The sequence below is a fragment of the Condylostylus longicornis genome, unplaced genomic scaffold (genome assembly GCF_029603195.1).
Source record: "Condylostylus longicornis isolate FDR11 unplaced genomic scaffold, ASM2960319v2 ptg000039l, whole genome shotgun sequence".
Classification (NCBI taxonomy): domain Eukaryota; kingdom Metazoa; phylum Arthropoda; class Insecta; order Diptera; family Dolichopodidae; genus Condylostylus; species Condylostylus longicornis.
The window spans coordinates 857522-878312 of NW_026578008.1; the positions used below are offsets into that span (position 1 = coordinate 857522).

Below are 20791 nucleotides of genomic sequence, written 5' to 3' on the forward strand. Positions count from 1 at the left end.
GGCATTTTTGAAAATAAATAATTTTTTGACATTTATAAATATTTTACCTTTTCTAACATATATAATATAAATTGGGAATAAAAGTGATAGATAGATAAAATACCACTACATTATTATTATTTATATTCCACATTTTTACTTCAAATTTTTAATACTAGATCAAAGCATTTTTATACTAGATTTATGTCAAAGTAGTACTAAACTTTCAATAAATCTTGTATACGTATATACATGAAATACTCACACATCTGTATAAAATCTATCGAGTTCACACTTCTACCACTAAAAAAAAAAATCGCGTCAAAAAATCGAAATATTAAAAAAATTTCTTTTTCCAATAAATTTCTATCTTTAAAAAAAGTAAATCCTTTAAAAAATAATCTGAGTAAAAGTTTAAATCATATTTTAATTGCTTTGAATAACGAAAAAGTGATTGGTTTTGTGAAAATTTGTGTAAAATAGCCAGAAGTTTTTTCAATTTTTTTTTTTCATTTTCATTTTATACACCACGGACGGATCGAGGAGTGCGTAACCACAAAAAAGTAAAAACGAAAAAAAAAAAAAAGAAAACGCAAAGGCGAAAATTTTTTTTTTTTGGTATTTTAAGGAAAAGAATATTATAAATATTCTAATTTTTTTTACCGTAATTACAGAATAAATTATCGAAATCGCGGATTCTGTAAATTATAAAAAAAAAATATTATATACATATATAAAATTAGAACATTATAATAACACAGAATATTGGGGAAAAAATACAACCAATCGTTTTCGTATGCTTAGACTATGTCTGAAAATTTGTTCAAGAGATTTACATAGCTATGGCTGCGACGAGAAAGTTGCAAGGTGAGAAACAGAAAAAAAAAGAATGATATTAATTTTATTTAGATTATATTTATTGAATATTTGTTTCACTTACATACTTATGGTATATACAGTGAAATGTATGGTATCTAAATTCAAAAATTTTTATAATTTACAAAAGAAATGAGAAAAAAAAATGTTTTAACATACAAAATTTTGCGAATTTGTATAACAAAAACATCTCTCTCAGCAGCAATGGATTACAATAAAATATCACATACAAAGTAGAAGAAAAAAAAAAACCCTTTTAAATATAACTTATATTTTGTATATAAGTATGATGTTAGGTTTTAAATGATAAAATGGAAATTTTTTTATAATTGTAGAAGCTGAAAATGTTACAAATTTATTATGTTTTTCTTTACAAATTTGTAATTTTAATGTTACAATCGTTTTTCTATACATACATATGTACGTATATAATATATATATCGATTGTATATACTCACATATATTTTCTATTATAATATGCATGATATGTATATACATATGTAATATGACATTTATATAGGTATTATAGGTACTACAAACTGAAGTTTTGAATTTGAAGTATAAAGGTATATGTATGCATGTGCATAATTATATACATAATGTATACAAAATTAATATGCTTAAAATATAATGTTTATTTGTTAATAGGAAAAAAATTTAATATTATACAAGTATATTTTATTACTATGATCTTAAATATAAATTAAACACCTAGCACATTAAATAAAATTATTTTATTATTTAAACATAGAATTGTTTAATTAATATAAATTTTATTGCTGCTACTAAATTAAAGAAAAATTTGGTTTGACCCCTTACTACTTTCAGGGGATAAGTAGTAACATATTTTTTTTAAGGAATATTTTGAATGGTAGGTAGGTAGGTAAATTTAATATGTAAATTCCAAAGGGAAGATAGTGATATGGATGGATAATTACACATAAACAATTCGTATATTTTATAAAATTTAGGATTTTTATGTTTACTTATCTCAATTGTTCCCAATATCAAAAAAAAAAAATTATTTATATATTGTTCGTTTGCCGCAACACTGACATAACTCAAAATTTGCACATTTGAGAAAATTTAATTATAAATATTATAATTATTTTTTTTTATAATTTATAATTCCTTGCTTCTGTATAAATAACTCATGTGTCCAATTGTGGTTCATAATTAATATGAAATATAGTTCTTCTTTAAATTAATTTACACCTTCTTTAAGAAAGCCATATTGGTAACTAACTACCTAATTAAATATTTTTATTAAAAATTTAACCATTATATAAATATTTATTGTGGTAAACTTCAATAACTTTAAAATTATATTAAAAATATTTGAATAGAATGAATTTAGGTACCTACCTACATACCTACTTATTTAAACCATTATTGGATAGGGCTTGTGCCGTTTGCTTAATTGTTTTAAATATTGATAGGTTAATTATGGGATATACACTTTAAATATGATATGTAAATAGTAAAATATGCAAGTTGTACAGTTACACTGCAAATGCTACTTTCATAATATAAAATGTAATACAGTGTTCTTTTGAGGTAGCTATAAAGTTTAAAATATAAAATTTTATTAAATTTTAATTTATACAATTGTTTTGTTAATAAACGCCAGTTGAAACTTTAGTATCTTAATAATTCCTTGTATTTGCTAAGTACCAGCTCATTTACACAATTAATAGAGTTAATATAGTGTCTTAGAATTTGGTGTTCCATCGGCATACCACAGATTCCCGTTAAAAATTTTATTAATTTTAGAAAATGATTCAATTAATATTATTTTCAGTATCAGTTTATTATGAATAAAATTTAAAAGAATTAAAATGTTCAAGAATATTTAGTGTATGTTATTTAGTAAAAAATTTTTTTTTTAATTATATTTACCTCTAAAATAAAACGTTAGTTAGATATTAACTTTACTATTATTTAGCATTTATTTAATTATAATGTAACACATGTCTACATAATATTTATAAAATTATACTTGTAGGTACATATATTTTTAATGTTATATAAAATGAGTATAAAATAAAATGTACATATGTTTATGAGTATATTCATATTATTGTAAAATATTGTCCCTATATATATTCGAAATTTTAAACAGAAAATAAAAGGAAGATTTTCTGTTCTCTATGTTGTTTGTGTGTGTACACACAAAATTTAATATCAAAAGAATAACAAAAAAAGAAATATTAAAGAAAATTTTTTAATCCTCCCTTAATATATACATATATATTATATATAAATGTATTTATAATATATATACTAAACACATATGAATGTGAATTCATCTACAATGCTACTATTAGTACCTACTTATAACCGCATCTATGTAATATAGGTGTGTAATGATATTATTGTATGGACTCTAGTTCTGTTTCTTTTCATTTACTCCTTACATTTTAATATATTGAATATATATATATATATAATGTTTGTAATCTGTACATACTTACGTTGTATTCTTTTTGTTTTCTTTTTTTATTGTTGAAGCATTTTTAACATAATAATGTCCCCTACCCGGAGTAATCGTTATAAATATTTGTTTATATATATAAATTTATTTTCTATATGTATATAGGTACCAACATATAATTTTGTATTATTTTATAGATATGTTTTATTTATGTATATTAGAAAAGAATCAATGGCTTTTTAATAGGAATTCATCAAACAAACTCCAAACAAAAACACTAACAAAAATAATTTTTTTTTTTATTAATTCTTTTATTTTTTTTTCTTTCCTTTTTCATTTTATTTTCGAAGAAAGGTTTTTTTTTTATGTTTTCCAAATCATTAATAGTATAAATTTTAAATTGTATAAGAAAAAATGGTGTAAATTATTTAGGCATTTAATACACAGAGAAAAAAAATAAAGTCTTGTAAATTTTTTTTGTATTTTAAATTTTAGAATAAAAATGTTGTGTATATATGTATATATAATATTTTTTTTTATTTACAATACGATATACAATTTATGGTATAGACAAGTATTCTACACACATTTTTACATACATACCTACATACCGATAATATGGTATGTTTTCTTTTTATTGAAAGTGAGGTTAAATTGTACAATTTATTTTTTTCTTATATTGTGAATGAACAGATACTTAAGAAAGTACTTAAATAAAAAGGGATTATTATAAATGCATGAATTAACATTATGGTTGTATTTGGGAAAATAAAATGTTAATGAAAAATATTAATTTTAATTTTAAAATATCAAAAAATGTTAAGTGAATTAAAATTTATAATTTGTTAAATATTTTGCTAAAAAAGGTGTTAGCCTATGGTTTTTTTCTACTTATTTGTTTTTATTATCAAAATTTGAAAGAAAATAAAATTAGTTTTGATTAATTTATTCATCTTAATTTAAAGAAAGAATTTTTAGTATCAGAAACTGGACTTTTCTAGATTTTGATCTAATTATAGTCATACCTGTTAATCATATTATTTAATATTTAGTTACCTGGCAAATTTATTATAAATAGTACTTATAAGTTTTATGTATTTTATGTATTTTATTTTTAAAACTAAGCAGAAATGAACTAGATATTTACATTTTGACCACCTAATTTAATAAAGTTTTAAAAAATTTCAATTTTGCAAAGTTTTCAATTATTTATTATACTGCTTCAATTTCGTTTTTAGCTCCACCTAGATCTATGCAACAAAATAGTTCAATATGTAATGGGGTGATATTAAAATAATCACCTCATTACATATTGAAAATTTTCGATGAATTAGATAGTCCTCACAATCAGTTGATTTTGAATTTTCATCATCTCGTAAAGGGACCTCCTGAAATTTCAAGATTGTTTTCATTATAATTATTATGTTTATAAATTTTCAAAACATTACATATAGTTTCAAGAAATGCATATTAGAATGTCTGAAAGAATTTAATTTTTATGTTATCAATTATTACTTTATCGTTCGAAAATTCCACGATTAAATTTTAAAATAATTTAAATTGAATTTAAAATTTATTTATTTATTTTGTGGAAAAGAAATGCATTTATGTAAATTTTTATTTATATATTTATAAAATTTTATTTAAAGTAAATTTATTTATGTGCCAATTCTTTTAAAGAAATCATAAAATTTATTTAAAAATAAATTTTATAGTAATTTCCAATTACCAATCATATAATTTTAATAAATTTAAAAATATATTTTGATATCGTAAATATTAATTCATTTATAATAATAATAATAGTGATAGGGAAATTAATTATGATTTTGTTCTAACGTTTATGTGTGAGTGTCTTATTAAAACAGCAACACATTATTAATTTTTTTTTTTTTTACCTTTGAAATAAACTTTTTATAAATTTTATTGAATATAGAATTCATAAGATATTTTAATTATAAAATCAACAAAACAAAAAAAAATCATCTAAAAGCTCGTCGACATTAATAGTCATGGTAATTGAATTAACCATTTTTAAGTGCAATTAATTAGTTCACATAAATACATGCATATGTATTAATTATTGTACATGCATTGAGTTATGCCAATTATAAGTATATTTATACCTATGTACATATATTATGTGTATTAAGTACATATATTTTTAAATATCAAAATTTCTATATGATATCTTTGCATAAAAACCAAAAATGAAAAACAAAAAAAAAAATAAAATGAAATAAATAATAAAAATTTGGCAATGAAAATGTGTTGATGTTGCATTTAAAAACAGTGTACTCAGTTAAAATTGCTTTGAAATAATTAATATAATATGTAAGTAGGGTAAATGCACTTGTATCAGAACCGTTTAGTTATTATCAAATTTTACCATTCTATTTACGATCTACAAAGTAAGGATAAAGTAAATTTTTAAAATATTCAGAATAAAAAAATGAAGCTGGAATTTTCTTTGTAAACCTTTTTAGAAAAGATCGTTTTGGACAACTACTAACCAACCATTTTCACTTCCAGTTTCCGAACATATAAATTTGACTGAAATATTAATTGTTAAAATATGATATTAAAGAATCGTTCAAATTAGAATTTAACATTTGAAAAATTTTATTTTATATTTTATTGCCAAATTTAAAAAAAAAAATATAGTGTTCGGACACTAAACCCGTTCAGGTACTAGTACTACCACCGTATGTACATACATATTATGCTTTATAAATGCTGTGTGATTTTTGTAAAATTTAATTCAACTGACTTGATAAATAATTCTACCTTAATTTCCTTAATTTTAGTGTATGCAAGTAAGATGCAGTAATTTATAAAATGTGTTTTCTCTCTATTTTTAATATCAAAATTATTTAAACATTTTGTATTTTGACCTATTCGGCATAAACTTATGTACGTACGTATATGTTTAAGTGATAATAAAATGTCAAATAAACAGAAAGCGTCGTGACTTTTTTTTTAAGCTTATTTCGTATATATATATATACATGTACGTAAATGTATATGTAGCGCATATTTCTATTTAAGAATATGTGAATATCAAAAATAAATAATTTTTCTGTAAAATTAATTTTAGGTAGCAAATTTCATGCTATTTTATTTTTTATTCATTAACGCTAACAATAATTTAAAGTTAAAAATAAGTTTTATTACTTTTATTGCATTTTATGTATAATTGCTTACTTGTAAGCATTACAAAACAACCTTTTATTGCATTTTAATTGAATTGTTTATATGGGAATTATTAAAATAAGAAAAAAAAAAAATAACATTTTATAATTTTGGTTAGTAAGTACAAATGTGGCGTTCGTGTAGAATTGTAGTTAAATTTTATTGCTTACTACTTATTCATTATAATGTATTAGATAAACATAAATGACATTTCTATAAATATCATAAGTAAAACAAAAATGTTGCTGAGCGTTTTGGTTTTTAATTTTATGTATTAAAACAAAACTTGTGGTCAATGTCAAAAAACAAAAAAAAAAACAAAAAAACATAAAAATATTGTCATAACCATCAAATAAAAAAATCACGTAAAAATAAATTGCGTAAAATCAATTTTAAAATTTTCTAATATCGCATGTCAAAAATATTGAAAATTACATTTAAGGTTCTTTTTTTTTAATGGATATGAAAAGCATACACGCGTACACGCGATATTTTAGATTTTTAACTTTTTCATTGTTCTTTCTTATTAACTATACATAATATTATGTGTTTTCCAATTGTCAATCGACTAAGTCAAAAATTTTTTCGTTTATTTTTTACATAAATTTGTTAATGGTACAAGTGATTTTAGTTAGATTTCGTTTTATTGTGAATTTTACATCTCCTCAGCTTTACAATATACAATGCAAGAAATATTATATTGCCTTAAATTTATTAATTGTTGTTTAATAATGTGTATTAATTATAATTAGATTCAAATTGTCATGTTATTGAACATAAAACAAGCTACAAATTTAGTAGCTCGTAATTTTTAGGATCTTTGTCACGTTTATTTATTACTAAAGGTTTTAAATACGTAATTTAGAAAAATGGTTAAATACAAAAAATTATGCTTACTTAAAAAATTTAAGACTATTTTTTGACATTAATTTTTTTTTTGTTAACCCCTTTTAGTCCCGCAGAATTCTCATATTTTTAAAATGTTATTTTTCCAAAACGATTATTCATTTTTTTTTTTCAATCATATTTTTATAATATTTTCTTTAATAAATCATAATGACGAATTTATAAAATATTGGTTAAAAATTATCAACTTTCAAAACAAAGTGACGCTGACTTCAAAATTACAGTAATATGATGTTGTTATACAATTCAGTTTGTCAGTTGTATAATTGCTTAATAGGGATAATGTAAATTATTAGTTGTAATTGCTGATTTGTTTAATAATAAAGCAATTACTGCCATTTTTTTTTTTTTGAATAGCCGAAATTCATAAATAATACAGAAAAATTCTTCTCAAATTGTTTATTAAACTAAATGTAACTTACTTTCTTCTCACTTAGTGAATAAGTCATATAAATGTACAGAATCAGGCCCGTATTTAAGACTTAATTCATATTTAATATTTTAATATTTATTATTATTAAGTCTATATTTATAAATTAAATTTAAATTTATTTTAATTAACGTAGACAGGTATAAAACTAATATTTATTTATATTAAAAACAATTACATACATATGTATGTACTTATCTATATATGCAAATATTTTTCAAAAAAATTTTTTTTTGTTAACACTTAGACTAAACATTTAATATAATATTGTTGTTTGAGTTTTGATAACACAGAAGATTATTAATATATTGTTTTTATTTATTTAATTATATCACATATGTACTCGTATATACATATGTATGTATTTTAAAATATTTATGGCAGTCAATTACCTCCTATTGATAAATAAATAATAAATGTGTATATATTTGGGTATGAGTGTATATTTAGCGTATTGTACAATAAAAACAAATAAATCATTAACCAAATAAATATAATTATGCATAATTCGTGTATGTATATGCAAATATGTATGTATGTTAAATTGAATTTTTTCATCGTTTAATAACTATAATAATTTCTGTATTTCAATTTTTGATAAAGAATAACTTAATTATATTTTATTCTGCGATCTATGAATTTTTCATTTATACACTGTTGATCACATAATTATTTTTTTTTTCATTTTACTTAGATTTTATTATTATTGATAATTGATTATAAAATACTATTAAATGTCATATGTAGGAGCTTAATAAATTTATTAGAGGTCGCAAAATGCATAATAATATTTAATTTTATTTTAATTATTTGCATAAATATAAACTTAGATCAGAAATATTGTAAGCTCAATTCAGATTTTAATATTATTTTTGTTGTTGATATAGAAATATAGTCACCATCAGAATTTTTTTTTTGCTTTTTAAAATTTCATAAAATTTGCATAATGAACTTTCTTACTCTCCTAAAAAATTTTCAAAATGTGAGTTAGGACATACTTGATCTAAGTTGACTATATGTAAATAATCAAGTGAAAAAAGTACTAAGTATTTATTTGTTTTATGATTCAACTTCTTCATATTTTTAATTATAAAAGTAATTTTAATTATAAATTAATAAAAAAATAATTGAAAAGTTTTATTGCTCTGCCACCAATTTGTGAGTTAGAATTTTTTCATTTAAATTTTACTCAATGCCATAAACAATAAATTAGCTATTAATAACAGTTCTTTTTGAGAATTACATGTATGTAATTTCCAATTAACTTACTCAAATATTATTAATATAGGCAACACAATTCTTAACACTATCTTAACAATTTTTGTTCAAATATTTTCCAATTGCAACAAAGAAGTTTTTTTTTTTCCTCTTCAATTTTTTTTTATTGCATATTTTATTTATTTATTATATTTTCAATAATTAAGGACAAGATTAAAAATTTATTATGACAATAGCATTTATAATCAACTTGAAATAATTTAATTTGTGTAGATAAATAATAATATTAGATTGCGATTATTGAATGTGTTGTATTTGTTTTACAAAATTATTAGAATTAAATAAGTTTAAAATGCAAAATCGTCCTAAATGCTTTAACATAATTTAATAATTTAATTTAATATACGTTCAACGATTTAAACTTTCGGATAAGCATTACTTTGGAAAGAAGTTTAATATAAGAAAGAATTATTGTCTCTTCCAATTTCAGGTGGCAACTATGCTATTTCAAGAATTGCAATTTTGACTTTATTTATCTACTTATCATTCTATTAAAATGTTAATTATTGTACAATTATTTTATTGAGAAATTAAAATTAACTTTCGAATTAAGTTAATACTATTTTAAAGAAGCGTCCAGATGTAAAATATTGTCTTGTTCTAATTACGAAAAAAAATATATTATAAATTTAAAATGAGTACTGATTGCAAAGTATACTTGGAAAACTTTTTTTCTGAACAACAATTTTTTTTTTCAAAAAAATTGCCCAACAACACTTACTTGAATTTTCTTTTAAGGGAAAAGCTCTTTCGAAATTAAAAATTTCGATTTCTATTTATATTAGTAATATTCGGGATTTCTTTCGAAAATGTTTCGTATAAATATTTACAATAACACTAATAAAGGCGTAGTTTGGGAATAAATTTTTGGAATTGTGCAAAGAGAGCAATTTAATCAAAAATTATCATGCACTAGCATTAGAGAAAAAACTCTCTTGTATGATTGTGGTGTTAATCTGCATTAAATATGTCAAATTAAAACATTGATTATGAACATTTTTTAACTTTTATAATTACAATATTAAAAATTTACTAAATTAACAATTATTTTAGTTTAATATTTCCTTCAGTGTAATAATCCTTTTATTTTTATTTATCAATTTTAATTTTTTTTTGTTATAAATTATTAACATTTAACTCTCTTTTCGATTTTATTTTCTACTCTAAATGAATTATTATTTTTATATACATAAATCTAGTAGATACGTACATATACATACATATATAAATAAATGTAATTATATAAATTGTAATTGATGTTGTTGTTAAGTGCTAACCAATAAATATTTAATTTAATTTTATTTTTAACATCAAAGACAAAAAAAAATAACATTTTGCTCACATTTTCTTCCCCATCAATAATTAATTATTAACGATGACAACTCCTATTCGAAAATAATACAAAATGTGACAGATAATTTCATTCTGTTTTTTTTTTCTCTTCTATACTATGGTTACTACTTATATAAATTTTACATTTTGTGAATGAAAATGAATTTTTTTAATGATAAATACGAGAAAAATAAAAAATATTATTTATGAATAAAATTTTATCAATATAAACGAAGCTTTATATACAATGTATAGAAAATACAAGTTAAATTACTTTAGGGAGTAGGTGATAGGAAGGAGAAACAACAAAACAAAAAATAATGAAAATCCAAGTACTTTCCTAAAAATTTTAATTTATGTTATGTATAGAGTTGCGAGTAAAAGTACGTCCAAAAGTAATATAAAAAAAATTAGCAAATTTTCATTTTATTAATAATTATGAATTGAATTATTCGTTCCTTTTGCAGGATAACAATGCTATCATACCACCCCTGGGGTAGTAGGAGTGTAGTTTGTGAATGAAACGTTGTTTTGTAAAGTAAAAAATAACTTGTGCATTAAAAATTTGTCATTTACTTTTCGTATAAAATCCATGTAGCTGATGTGTAGTTATGATTGTTATACAAATGGAGTGGAAATATTCATTTGGTTTGTTGTATACCTTCAAATGGAACACTATACTAATCATACAAATTTTATGTTATGTCTATACACATAATTAACATTTATAAATAAAATTAGTAGTAGTTGTGAGTATTGGATAATTTAAATACCTTCAACTCTTTACCTACAATTCTTTATTGTAACTTTTATTTTATATAGTAAAGGACAAAGAAAATTACAAAGCAATAATAAAAATGTAATTAAATTTTAAATTAAAAAGACAGTAAATATAGAATGTAGGTACATATGTATATATATATAAATATTGTTATGTATAATTAAAATATTTCACATTCATAGGTATGTAGACATTAAGGTATTTACTTCGTTTTTTTTTTTACTAGGTGTGAAGTCATAAAAACATGTGTTGAAAAATTGCGCCTTTTTTTTAAGTAGAAAAATTTATTTATTTTTTTTTCTCGTTTTGCGCCCCAAGTTAATAACGCGAGTTTAATTTGTGTACATACATATACATATGTACATATTTCTGTTCTTTTTATTATTTTTTTTTTCATAAACCATTTTTTTTTTCTTTATCATTTGTGTTTCTTTTTTTTTTGTTTTCTATTTGCTCCCTAAATTTAAAACAACAGACATTTCACATTCCCCCCAACTGTTCCCTTTACTAAAGGTTACGAATCTTTTTTTTTTCTTTCTTCGGTTTATTAGTCATCATAATTTGAAAATTTAAAAAAAAATTAACTAAAAAATAATAAAACAAATAATTATTCTAACTTTAAATATATAACTAAGTATATATACATATACGCAGATACACGTGTGTGTGTGTAATCATTATTGAATGCTAGTTAATATAATAATGAGAAAAAAGAAAAATAAATTTTCGATAATAGTAAAAATGATTGAATGGAAAAATTTACGATATTGAATTTTAAAAATTGTAAACAATAAAATTGTATGTATAGCGTTTATGTATATGTATGTGCAGTTCCTATCAATTAATTGCATCACGCTTAATAGATTTTCTCCGGTTAATTGATTGAACGAAAAATTAACACAAATTTCAATCAGTATATTAAAATGCATATTGTTTAATAGCACCCCCTTTTATTGAAAAAATCGGCTTAAATTAGCCTTTTTTTTTTAAACAGATCCATAATATAACCGCTTTCCATAAAAAAACCATTTTAATTTTCTATTGTGAATTTTTTATGATAATATGCAGTTACAGACATAATTTGTATCTCGGTATGGGAATTTCTTTCTCAGGAGAATTTTACATAATACATAAATAATGTACATTCTTTGTAAAACACGGTATTATCTAACACTCAAAAATTATATAGGGAGAATTATAAAAATTTTTATGCAAAACTCTCTAACGAAAACCAAATAATAAAGCAAACCTGTGCACTAAAGATTTCGTGGAATACGAAAACTGAAAAAAGTTAGAATTTTTTTTGAAAAGAGATTTTTGACCAAAGCAAAATTACAATTACGAATATTATAGATTTCAGTAATCAATTTTGGTAATACAAATGTATATAAATAAGTACATCTCATTTCGAAAAGCCTAAGTTCAGAAATAATAAAGTCAAATCATTTTTTATTAATGAAATTTAATATTATTTTTTAAATTAAATAAAATATTTCCATAATTATTAACTTTGAAATTAAATATTAAAATTAATAAATATTAATTATAAGAAGATGTTAGGATAATTCTTTTAATATTTTAATCAAAATTTATCTTTACTATTGTCCAAGACTTTGTGGTAAAATAATTTTTCTTCTCTCGTCTCTTGATATGATTATTTTCGCCTCTCATTATAATTTTATCTATTATAATGAGAGGCGAAATACAAATTATGTATGCCTACAGCCTAAGTAATATTTGGTGTTTATAAACAAAGTAAATAAAATTTTAAATCCAAAATCCAAAAAAAAAAAACAAAAATAATTATAATTAATAAGAAATTTTAAATAATACACTGATAATAACAAATTATGAGCTTTCATTATTAAATATTTTTATTTTAGAGAGAAAAAAAAATATGGAAGAATTCTTTACAAATTTCATATTCTTCTTTGAAATGTCTGTATAAACAGCGACTCTGGCCCTTCTTTTATATCAATTACAATTTTCTCTAATTCATTCTTATTTAGTCTCTTTTGGTTCTACAATTTATTTTATTTTTCAAGATTAACATGAATGTTATGCATATTTTTTTTATTTTTTACCTATCTTTTTACTACCTGCCTGATAAATAATATTCTATTCTTACATACCTTCTATTCATACATACATATATAAATATATATACGTACATATTTAGTATCGTTTGCTATACCTTTTTGTGTGTGTATGTAGTTGAGGTATTTAACTATGAAATACATATTCATTATATTACCGTCTCGTTAAAGTCTGTGCCCTATAAGCTTTTTTTTTTGTTTATTGTTTTTTTTTCTTCTTTGGTTTCTGTTTATGATTAAAATAATAATAAAAAGAAGAAAAAAAAAATTATTTTTTTTTTTTTTGTTATTTACGTAGTAGTAGTAAATTACGTCCTAAAAAGTTTCTATTCTATTAATTTTCAATACACATGCATATATTTCTATATTGTCATCTTAGATCACAACTGTTGTGAGTCTAATTTTGGAAGTTTTTCAGGAGAATGATATTTGAAATTTGTCTCTTTAATAATTTTAGGATTCCGTGTAATGTGATTAGTTTAAATTAATTAATATTTTTAAATTTTATTATTTGTGTTTAGAGACAGAATTTTAAAACCGGTTTCCTTTTTCATAAATTATAAGAATAACATTTTATACCTATAAGTACCTATTTCTATTAAATTTGTCGTTCCTAATTGTAAGAAGCTATAAAACCAACTCAGAGCATTTTATTTTATGATTACAAACCATAACTCTTACAATTAAGAATAAAAAACCGGTTTTACTCAAAAATGGACTTACGGTGATTATGATTTAAAGTGACGCTATCTATACAAATATCTACTAATAAATGTATGTTGATTTACTTATCTATATTAAGTTGTATGTAAAATTATTGTTCATTACACAAAAAAAAACACCAACAAAAATCCTACAACTTCAAAAATGCTTAAAAACTTTAAAAAACAGAATAAAAAAAAGAGAAGAACAAAAATAACCAATTTTGTGTTTTTTTTTTTTTATTTTTGTTTTGTACTTTTTTTTTATCTTTAAATTCCTTTTTATTAGGCGATTTAGAATTTTTAGAACATATTTGTGTGTATGTACATAATTTAATATTTATGTATGTATGTATGCGTAAATATGTACGTAAATTGTTTTATGTTCGACCTTGAAGTCTATGGCCAAAATTTAAGCGATTACATTGAACTCTTTCTTTTGATTTTTTTTTGTTTTTGTGTTATTTTATGTGTTTTAATTTTTTCTAATATGTACATTATTATTTAGGTTCATACATACCTGAATATTATACACACAAACGTATAAATTATACACTAATTTCAATGGTTTTCATTAAAAAAAAAAAAATTAGTTTTGTTCTCTTATTTTTTTTTTTCATTATATTTTTAATACAATTTAGTTTCGAAATTTATTTTTAATCAATATTAAATTAAAGATTTTTTTCTTTTTGCTTTTATTTTAAATAATGAGTAAATTAAAGGCATAGTAGTCGCAATGTTAGGTAGGTGGTTGTAAAATAAGTAGCTGAATAATAAAATTGTCTTTAATATCCTTTATTACCTATATAAAGGATAATATAAATACATATGTAGGTATGTAGGTACTCACATGCCTTTTGTAATTTATTCTCAAACATAATACAAATAAAATAAACATAATTAATAGCAAGAGAGAAAAATGAATTTTTGACTCGCAAATAAGGTTCAAGTTCAATAATATTTTTATTGAAATAGATGAGCATGTAAATAAAGTCAATGTGAACGTGTATATATGTATGTAAATCCATACATATATGGGCATTGTAATAAAAAAGAATAGTTAAATGAATTTAATAAAATAATGTGCATATGTATGTACACAATAGCAAATATTTAACAGTAATTTTTATGTATTCAATTTGGAATTTGAAATTTCTTTTTTTTTGTGATATGAACATGTGTATGTATGAATGTATACTTATTTGTAAACAAAATATCCATTAAGAATATTACTGTGTATTTGACATTGACAGTCTTCAATATACAAATGAATCCGATGAATTTACAATAATATCGAGTGAATTTCTTTTTTTTTTTAAATAATAAGCAATGATCTTTTAAAGTTATAGTAAAAAGAGAAATTAAAATATGAAATTTTTCTTAAAAATTAGAAATGGTTTTGATTTTCGGACAGTTCATTAAGAAGAGGAAATTAAATCAATAAAAAGAGAATGAAATATAGTGAGTTAATAAATTAATTTTGTTTATTAAACACATATTAAGTAATAAAACATAACTCAGTAAGTTTCCGCACTGCTTGTGCAGAATACATTTGTGGTATACAGAATGTTTACTAACTAACATAATTTTTAGATTGAAATTCAAAATTCATTTCGTGTTTATAGGTAGCGTTTTTGTGTAATTTTAGAGATCTAATATTTTGAAGTCGAAAAAGTTAAAGAACTTATGTAAAACTTAAAAATGGAAACTTTCATTGTGATAATCCCGTAATTTTATGATTTCGGATCATAATTTGTAAATAATTAAATGTCCAGATTATTTTTTGTTCTATAAAAACCTGCGTATGTTTCTTGTAAACTAAAATATGTATTTAGAATAATTAGATAATAATTTTATGGAAAATTTGTTTTAAAATCATTCGAATATTAACTTTTATAATTAATTTGTTCTCTAAGTACATACTTAATAAAATTTCAATCAAAAATGAATCATTAAATAAAATTTTGCTTACTAATTTTTTATATAAATTTAAATATTCCATATTCTTAGTTTTTTTTTTTATTCATTTTTACCAAAATACTCTTTGAAGGAAGAAGAACAAAAAAAAAAGCAGAATAAGAGAAAATAAAACGAAAAAAAAAATATTTTATGAAAAGCTAAACTATTTTATAAAATCTAAAATTACAGTCTTTGCTTGCTTTTAACTTACATTATTTCCTTTGAAAATAAAATAAAAAAAAAAGAAATCCAAAAATAACATACACATAAATCATATTAGTATGTACTTTTAATGAGCAATATTCAGCGGCCATTATAAAATTGTTCACTTCGTTTGTTATGCTAAAAAAAAAAATTAAAATTTAAGATACGGTAAGTGTATATTCATTTAGTATAGGATATGTCAAAAATTATGCTCATTCATAAAATTATAGACAATTTTCGTTGTTTTGACAGTCATTTTTCATAAAATTTCTATAATATTCTTGTTTTACAATCAGAAAAATCGTGTTTTTGCAAGTTTCAATTATTCATGGGCATAAAATTCTACGATAAATTACACCCTGATTAGTTGAGAATTGTTTGTAAGTTGAAATGTAGACCATGTCATTTTTTATAGAAATTATGCTGTACAGGAGCAAAAATTAATTGCAAAATTTAGTGAAACGTGAATGATTTGACATTCTCATTCTCTTACGTTAAATGGCCTATTGTGATTTTGCGTCGCCGTAATGAAAGAAAACACATATGAGATATTGCTACTTGTGATAACAATTTTAGTCAAAGTAAATATTATTATTTTTTTAAAAATAATTTTTACTAGTATTCTAGAGTTGTCTAATTCAACATAAATTTATTTTTGTCTTTCGTTTTTGTTTAACTCAAATATTATGAATTATATTACAATGACTAAGTATAAAAATGGTTGAATGTTAAAATAATTGTTTTGTTATAAATTCTTGTATTCTTTTTTGAATAACATTAATGATATCAAATAACTTTTTAGCCAAAGGGCAAGAAATACAAAAAAAAAAAAAATATATACTTAATTTCTGAATTTATATGTTGAAATTTTAGAAAAATAAATTCATTTCTGAATAAATTAAAAATGATATGTCTAGATTCTAATTTTTGTCCAATTTACTCTTAGTTAAGAAATCAAAAATGTTTTTCTTTTTTTTAACAATACATTGTGATTTAATGATTTTAGTAAATTGTAAAAATGTTAAATATGTTATATGTTTGACATATATGTGTATGTACAATGGGTGATTTAAACAATTTCCCTATGTAAAATTTGTATGTATTTGTTTATATTTCATACGAGAATAATATTAAATTGTTTGGGATTATCCTTTCAATTAAGCAATCATAAATATTGTATGTATAGTTTGAGAACATAACAATGTTTTATAGTAAATAATTTTAAAAGTAAACGGCAAGCTCTTTAAAAATAATTAACAATAAAATATAACAAATTTTCTATATGCCTAATTTTCATGTCATGTCATTCACATATTACTATTATCCTTTTTAAAGGGATTTTGGTTAAATTTTTGATTTTCCAAATACAATGTGAATTCGAAACAAAATTTAATTAATTTAAGGAAATATAACTTTAATTTTTTAGGATTTAATAATTTTAAATGCTCACGTACGTGTATTATACACACACGTAATACATACATCTTTTAAATTTTTTTTTTCTCGTGTGTTTAATACGTGTATATATTTTATAAATTTCTTTTATCTTTCAATAATTTAAAGTTAAAAAGTAAGTATAAATTTTTTCAAGTAAAAACAAGAAATACTTAATTTCTTTATTTTATTTGGTTACCCTTTGATAATGCAAAAAAAAAAAACTCAAAAAATAAATAAGTTTGAGTAACAGTTTTAATTAAAAATATTTTCATACACAAAAATACCCACTTCAAGAATATTTTATATAAAATACATCACAAATAATATAAAAGTAGTGTTTGTTTTTAACTTCAAAAAAAAAGGGATGAAGGATGTAGGGACTAAAATTTTAATTAAATCTTTAATAAATACCTTTAAAAGTGTTAAGGAAACGACCGAATTTACATTGGTTGAAATTGTATTTTCAATGAATCTGCGAATGGTGATCGAAATTTAAGCATATAAATTAATAATTTGTGTTCTTAATAATTGAATTAATTTTGAGATCAATTTAATAAAAAATATGTTTATAAATTAATAATTGAGTAAAAAATTTGCAAAACAAGCGAAAAGAGACTCACATTTTTTATTATCTATTGTGAATATTTATTGTTTAATTTGTTAAAGTTTTAAAATAAAGAGAAATTTTCTAGGTTTAAAAAGAGAGAAACTTACATTTGCTACATCAAATATTCAATTATTTGCAGTACAGACAAAATACAAGCAGTTAATAAATATTTATTACTGTCGAGAGCAATGCGATACAATATATTAATTTCTCCTATGAATAATTAATTGCTAATGTTTTGTTGCATTTTATTTTGCTTAGCAACATATATCTTTTACGCAGCAGCATAGTTTGAAAAATCTTGTTTGACAAAATGTGTAGTTTTTGGAAAATTTATATTATAATATGTAAATGTAATTAAATAGATGAAAATTTTGATTTGAAATTGACTAAGAAAGTGTTATACAGACGAATTATATAAAATAAATTTTATATGTTAAAAATTATTGATTGTGTACGCGCAAGTTTATATTGGCCCTATTAAACTCGCTTATGGTGTTATTAATTATTCTTTTAAAAAGAGAATTTAATAAATACATAAAAACGTAGATAAATGTTGAAAAAAGGAATGAAAAACCCTAAATAACCATTAAATCTAGATTTAAATCTTAAAATTTTAATATTTTATTTATTCAATAATGCAATTTAAAAAAAAAATTTTTTACGGTTACGAATTTTAAAAAATTCAATTTCCGTTTCTGAAACACAAAAAAAAAATCGTACACCTTTATTTTTCTTTTGTTCTTGCTTTTTTTTCTTATTTGCATGCATACTGTAGTAGATAGATTATATGGGTATTTATTTATCTATTTAGAACAATGGAGATTGAATAAACAACAGAAAAAAAAAAAAAGAATTTTTTTTTCATTTTTTTACATAAATTATTTCTTTATATTTTTGCGGGATTTTTTATTTACTTACACCCAGAAATAACGGTGGTTTCTTCTTTTTTTTAAAAAAAGTAAATATTCAGAAAAAAAAAATGATATTTCTTTTGCTTTTTTTAGTCTGTCCAGTCATTTTATTGACACTATTGACAATTCATGTTTTATTTTAAAAATCATGTGGATTAAATTGTTGTTAAGAAATAATTGAAGGATTTTTCCAACAAAAGTGTATTTTTAAATATTTCTACTAAAATAAAGCACAACTATCTGAATTAATAATTGATATTTAATGATTGAGAATTAATTTTAATTAATATTTTTAAGTTAAAGATTAAAATCAGACGAAACTTTGTCTAATTGTTATGCTTACCGTAAAACACTCTCATATCACATTCTTATGTGATTTTTATCTCTCACAAAAAGAAAATCATGTAATTTTTTTTACATTTAGGGCTAAGACAGACATGCAATTTTTAGTTTTGTTTGTAAAATTGTTGGACGCACTTCTAAACTATTACGTTAATTTAAATCGATTGCGTTAACTAAAAATTGCAATTAATTTTAAAAAATTACAAACTTTCTGATTACTTAATTGCATGCGATCATACAGTTGCATATATGCGCGCTTGAATATAAATAAACAATTAAAACAGTTGTAAAACCAAAAATTGCATATCTGCCAAAGCTCTAAATGCTTTTAAACGTTGCAAAATCAAAAATTGGAAGTAGGCAGACTTGCGCCCTTAAGTTTAAAAAATGATACTTAAAATCGCAATTTTCTTACGATATTCTTAAGAGATGGTACTCTCATATAGTATATGCGTATTTAAAATAACTCATATTTGATTTGATTGAAAAGTGAGACTTCAAGCATGAATTTTGTATTGCAAATTTGTCGCGGCTTTGTGCTCTAATTTTACATTCTTTTCATAATCAATGTTTTTTGACACCCATTAAAAAGAAAAATTTCCTTCTTTACAAGTCGTTGATTTATTAAAAACTTATTTTATATATTTTTTTTGTTTACTTTGCTATTTGCTACAAAAAAAAATGAAATTTGAAATTCAATTGCGCAATAATTTGATTATTGCAGCTCTCCTCTATATAAGAATCTTTAAAAAAAATTTCTCAATGAAAAATGATGAATATTGAGAGTTCAATATTTAAAATATTTTTATTAGTGCCGTATGAAGTTCATTTTTTTTTTTCATTTTTGCATATTTATGTATTTTAAAATTTCAAAATAAAAATAATCTGTTAATAAAATGTAATTGGAACAGAAAAGCTTTAAGATGTTATTCTTAATTACTTTATTACTGTTATTTATGGGATATTTTAATATTAGTTGTAACGTAGTTCCCATTTTTAGGTTAATTTGAGAAATTCAAATTTTGTTGTTGGCTTTGTTTAAAAAGTAATGAAATTATGCAAAATCGCACAAACTGTAAACATTGCGTTGCGAATTTTTACAACTGTTCACTTTACAGTACACCAGAACTTTAAGCATATTTCACCAAATTATTATCTGCAAATATTAAAAATTATTAAAATACTTATTAGTTGTGGCGAATTTCCAATTTTACTTATTATTTTAGAAATTCTATTTATTAAAAAAAAAAAAAAGAAAAAAATTATTTTGAAATTAAATAGGTAGATCAACATTTTCTCTTTTATATTATTTTGTTCTCTTGT

The 20791-nt window shown here is 21.5% G+C and overlaps 1 protein-coding gene across 2 annotated transcripts in view; it reads left to right on the forward strand.

The window, feature by feature from the left end:
* Nucleotides 1-267: 267 nt before the first annotated feature.
* LOC129609424 (CCR4-NOT transcription complex subunit 3-like) overlaps nucleotides 268-20791 on the forward strand; it is a 37967-nt gene continuing 17443 nt past the window's right edge. For both annotated transcript variants that reach the window (XM_055521328.1, XM_055521329.1), the window contains exon 1: nucleotides 268-846. In XM_055521328.1, the coding sequence (XP_055377303.1) occupies nucleotides 822-846 (25 nt within the window). In that variant the 5' untranslated portion in view covers nucleotides 268-821. The remainder of the gene's footprint in view (nucleotides 847-20791) is intronic.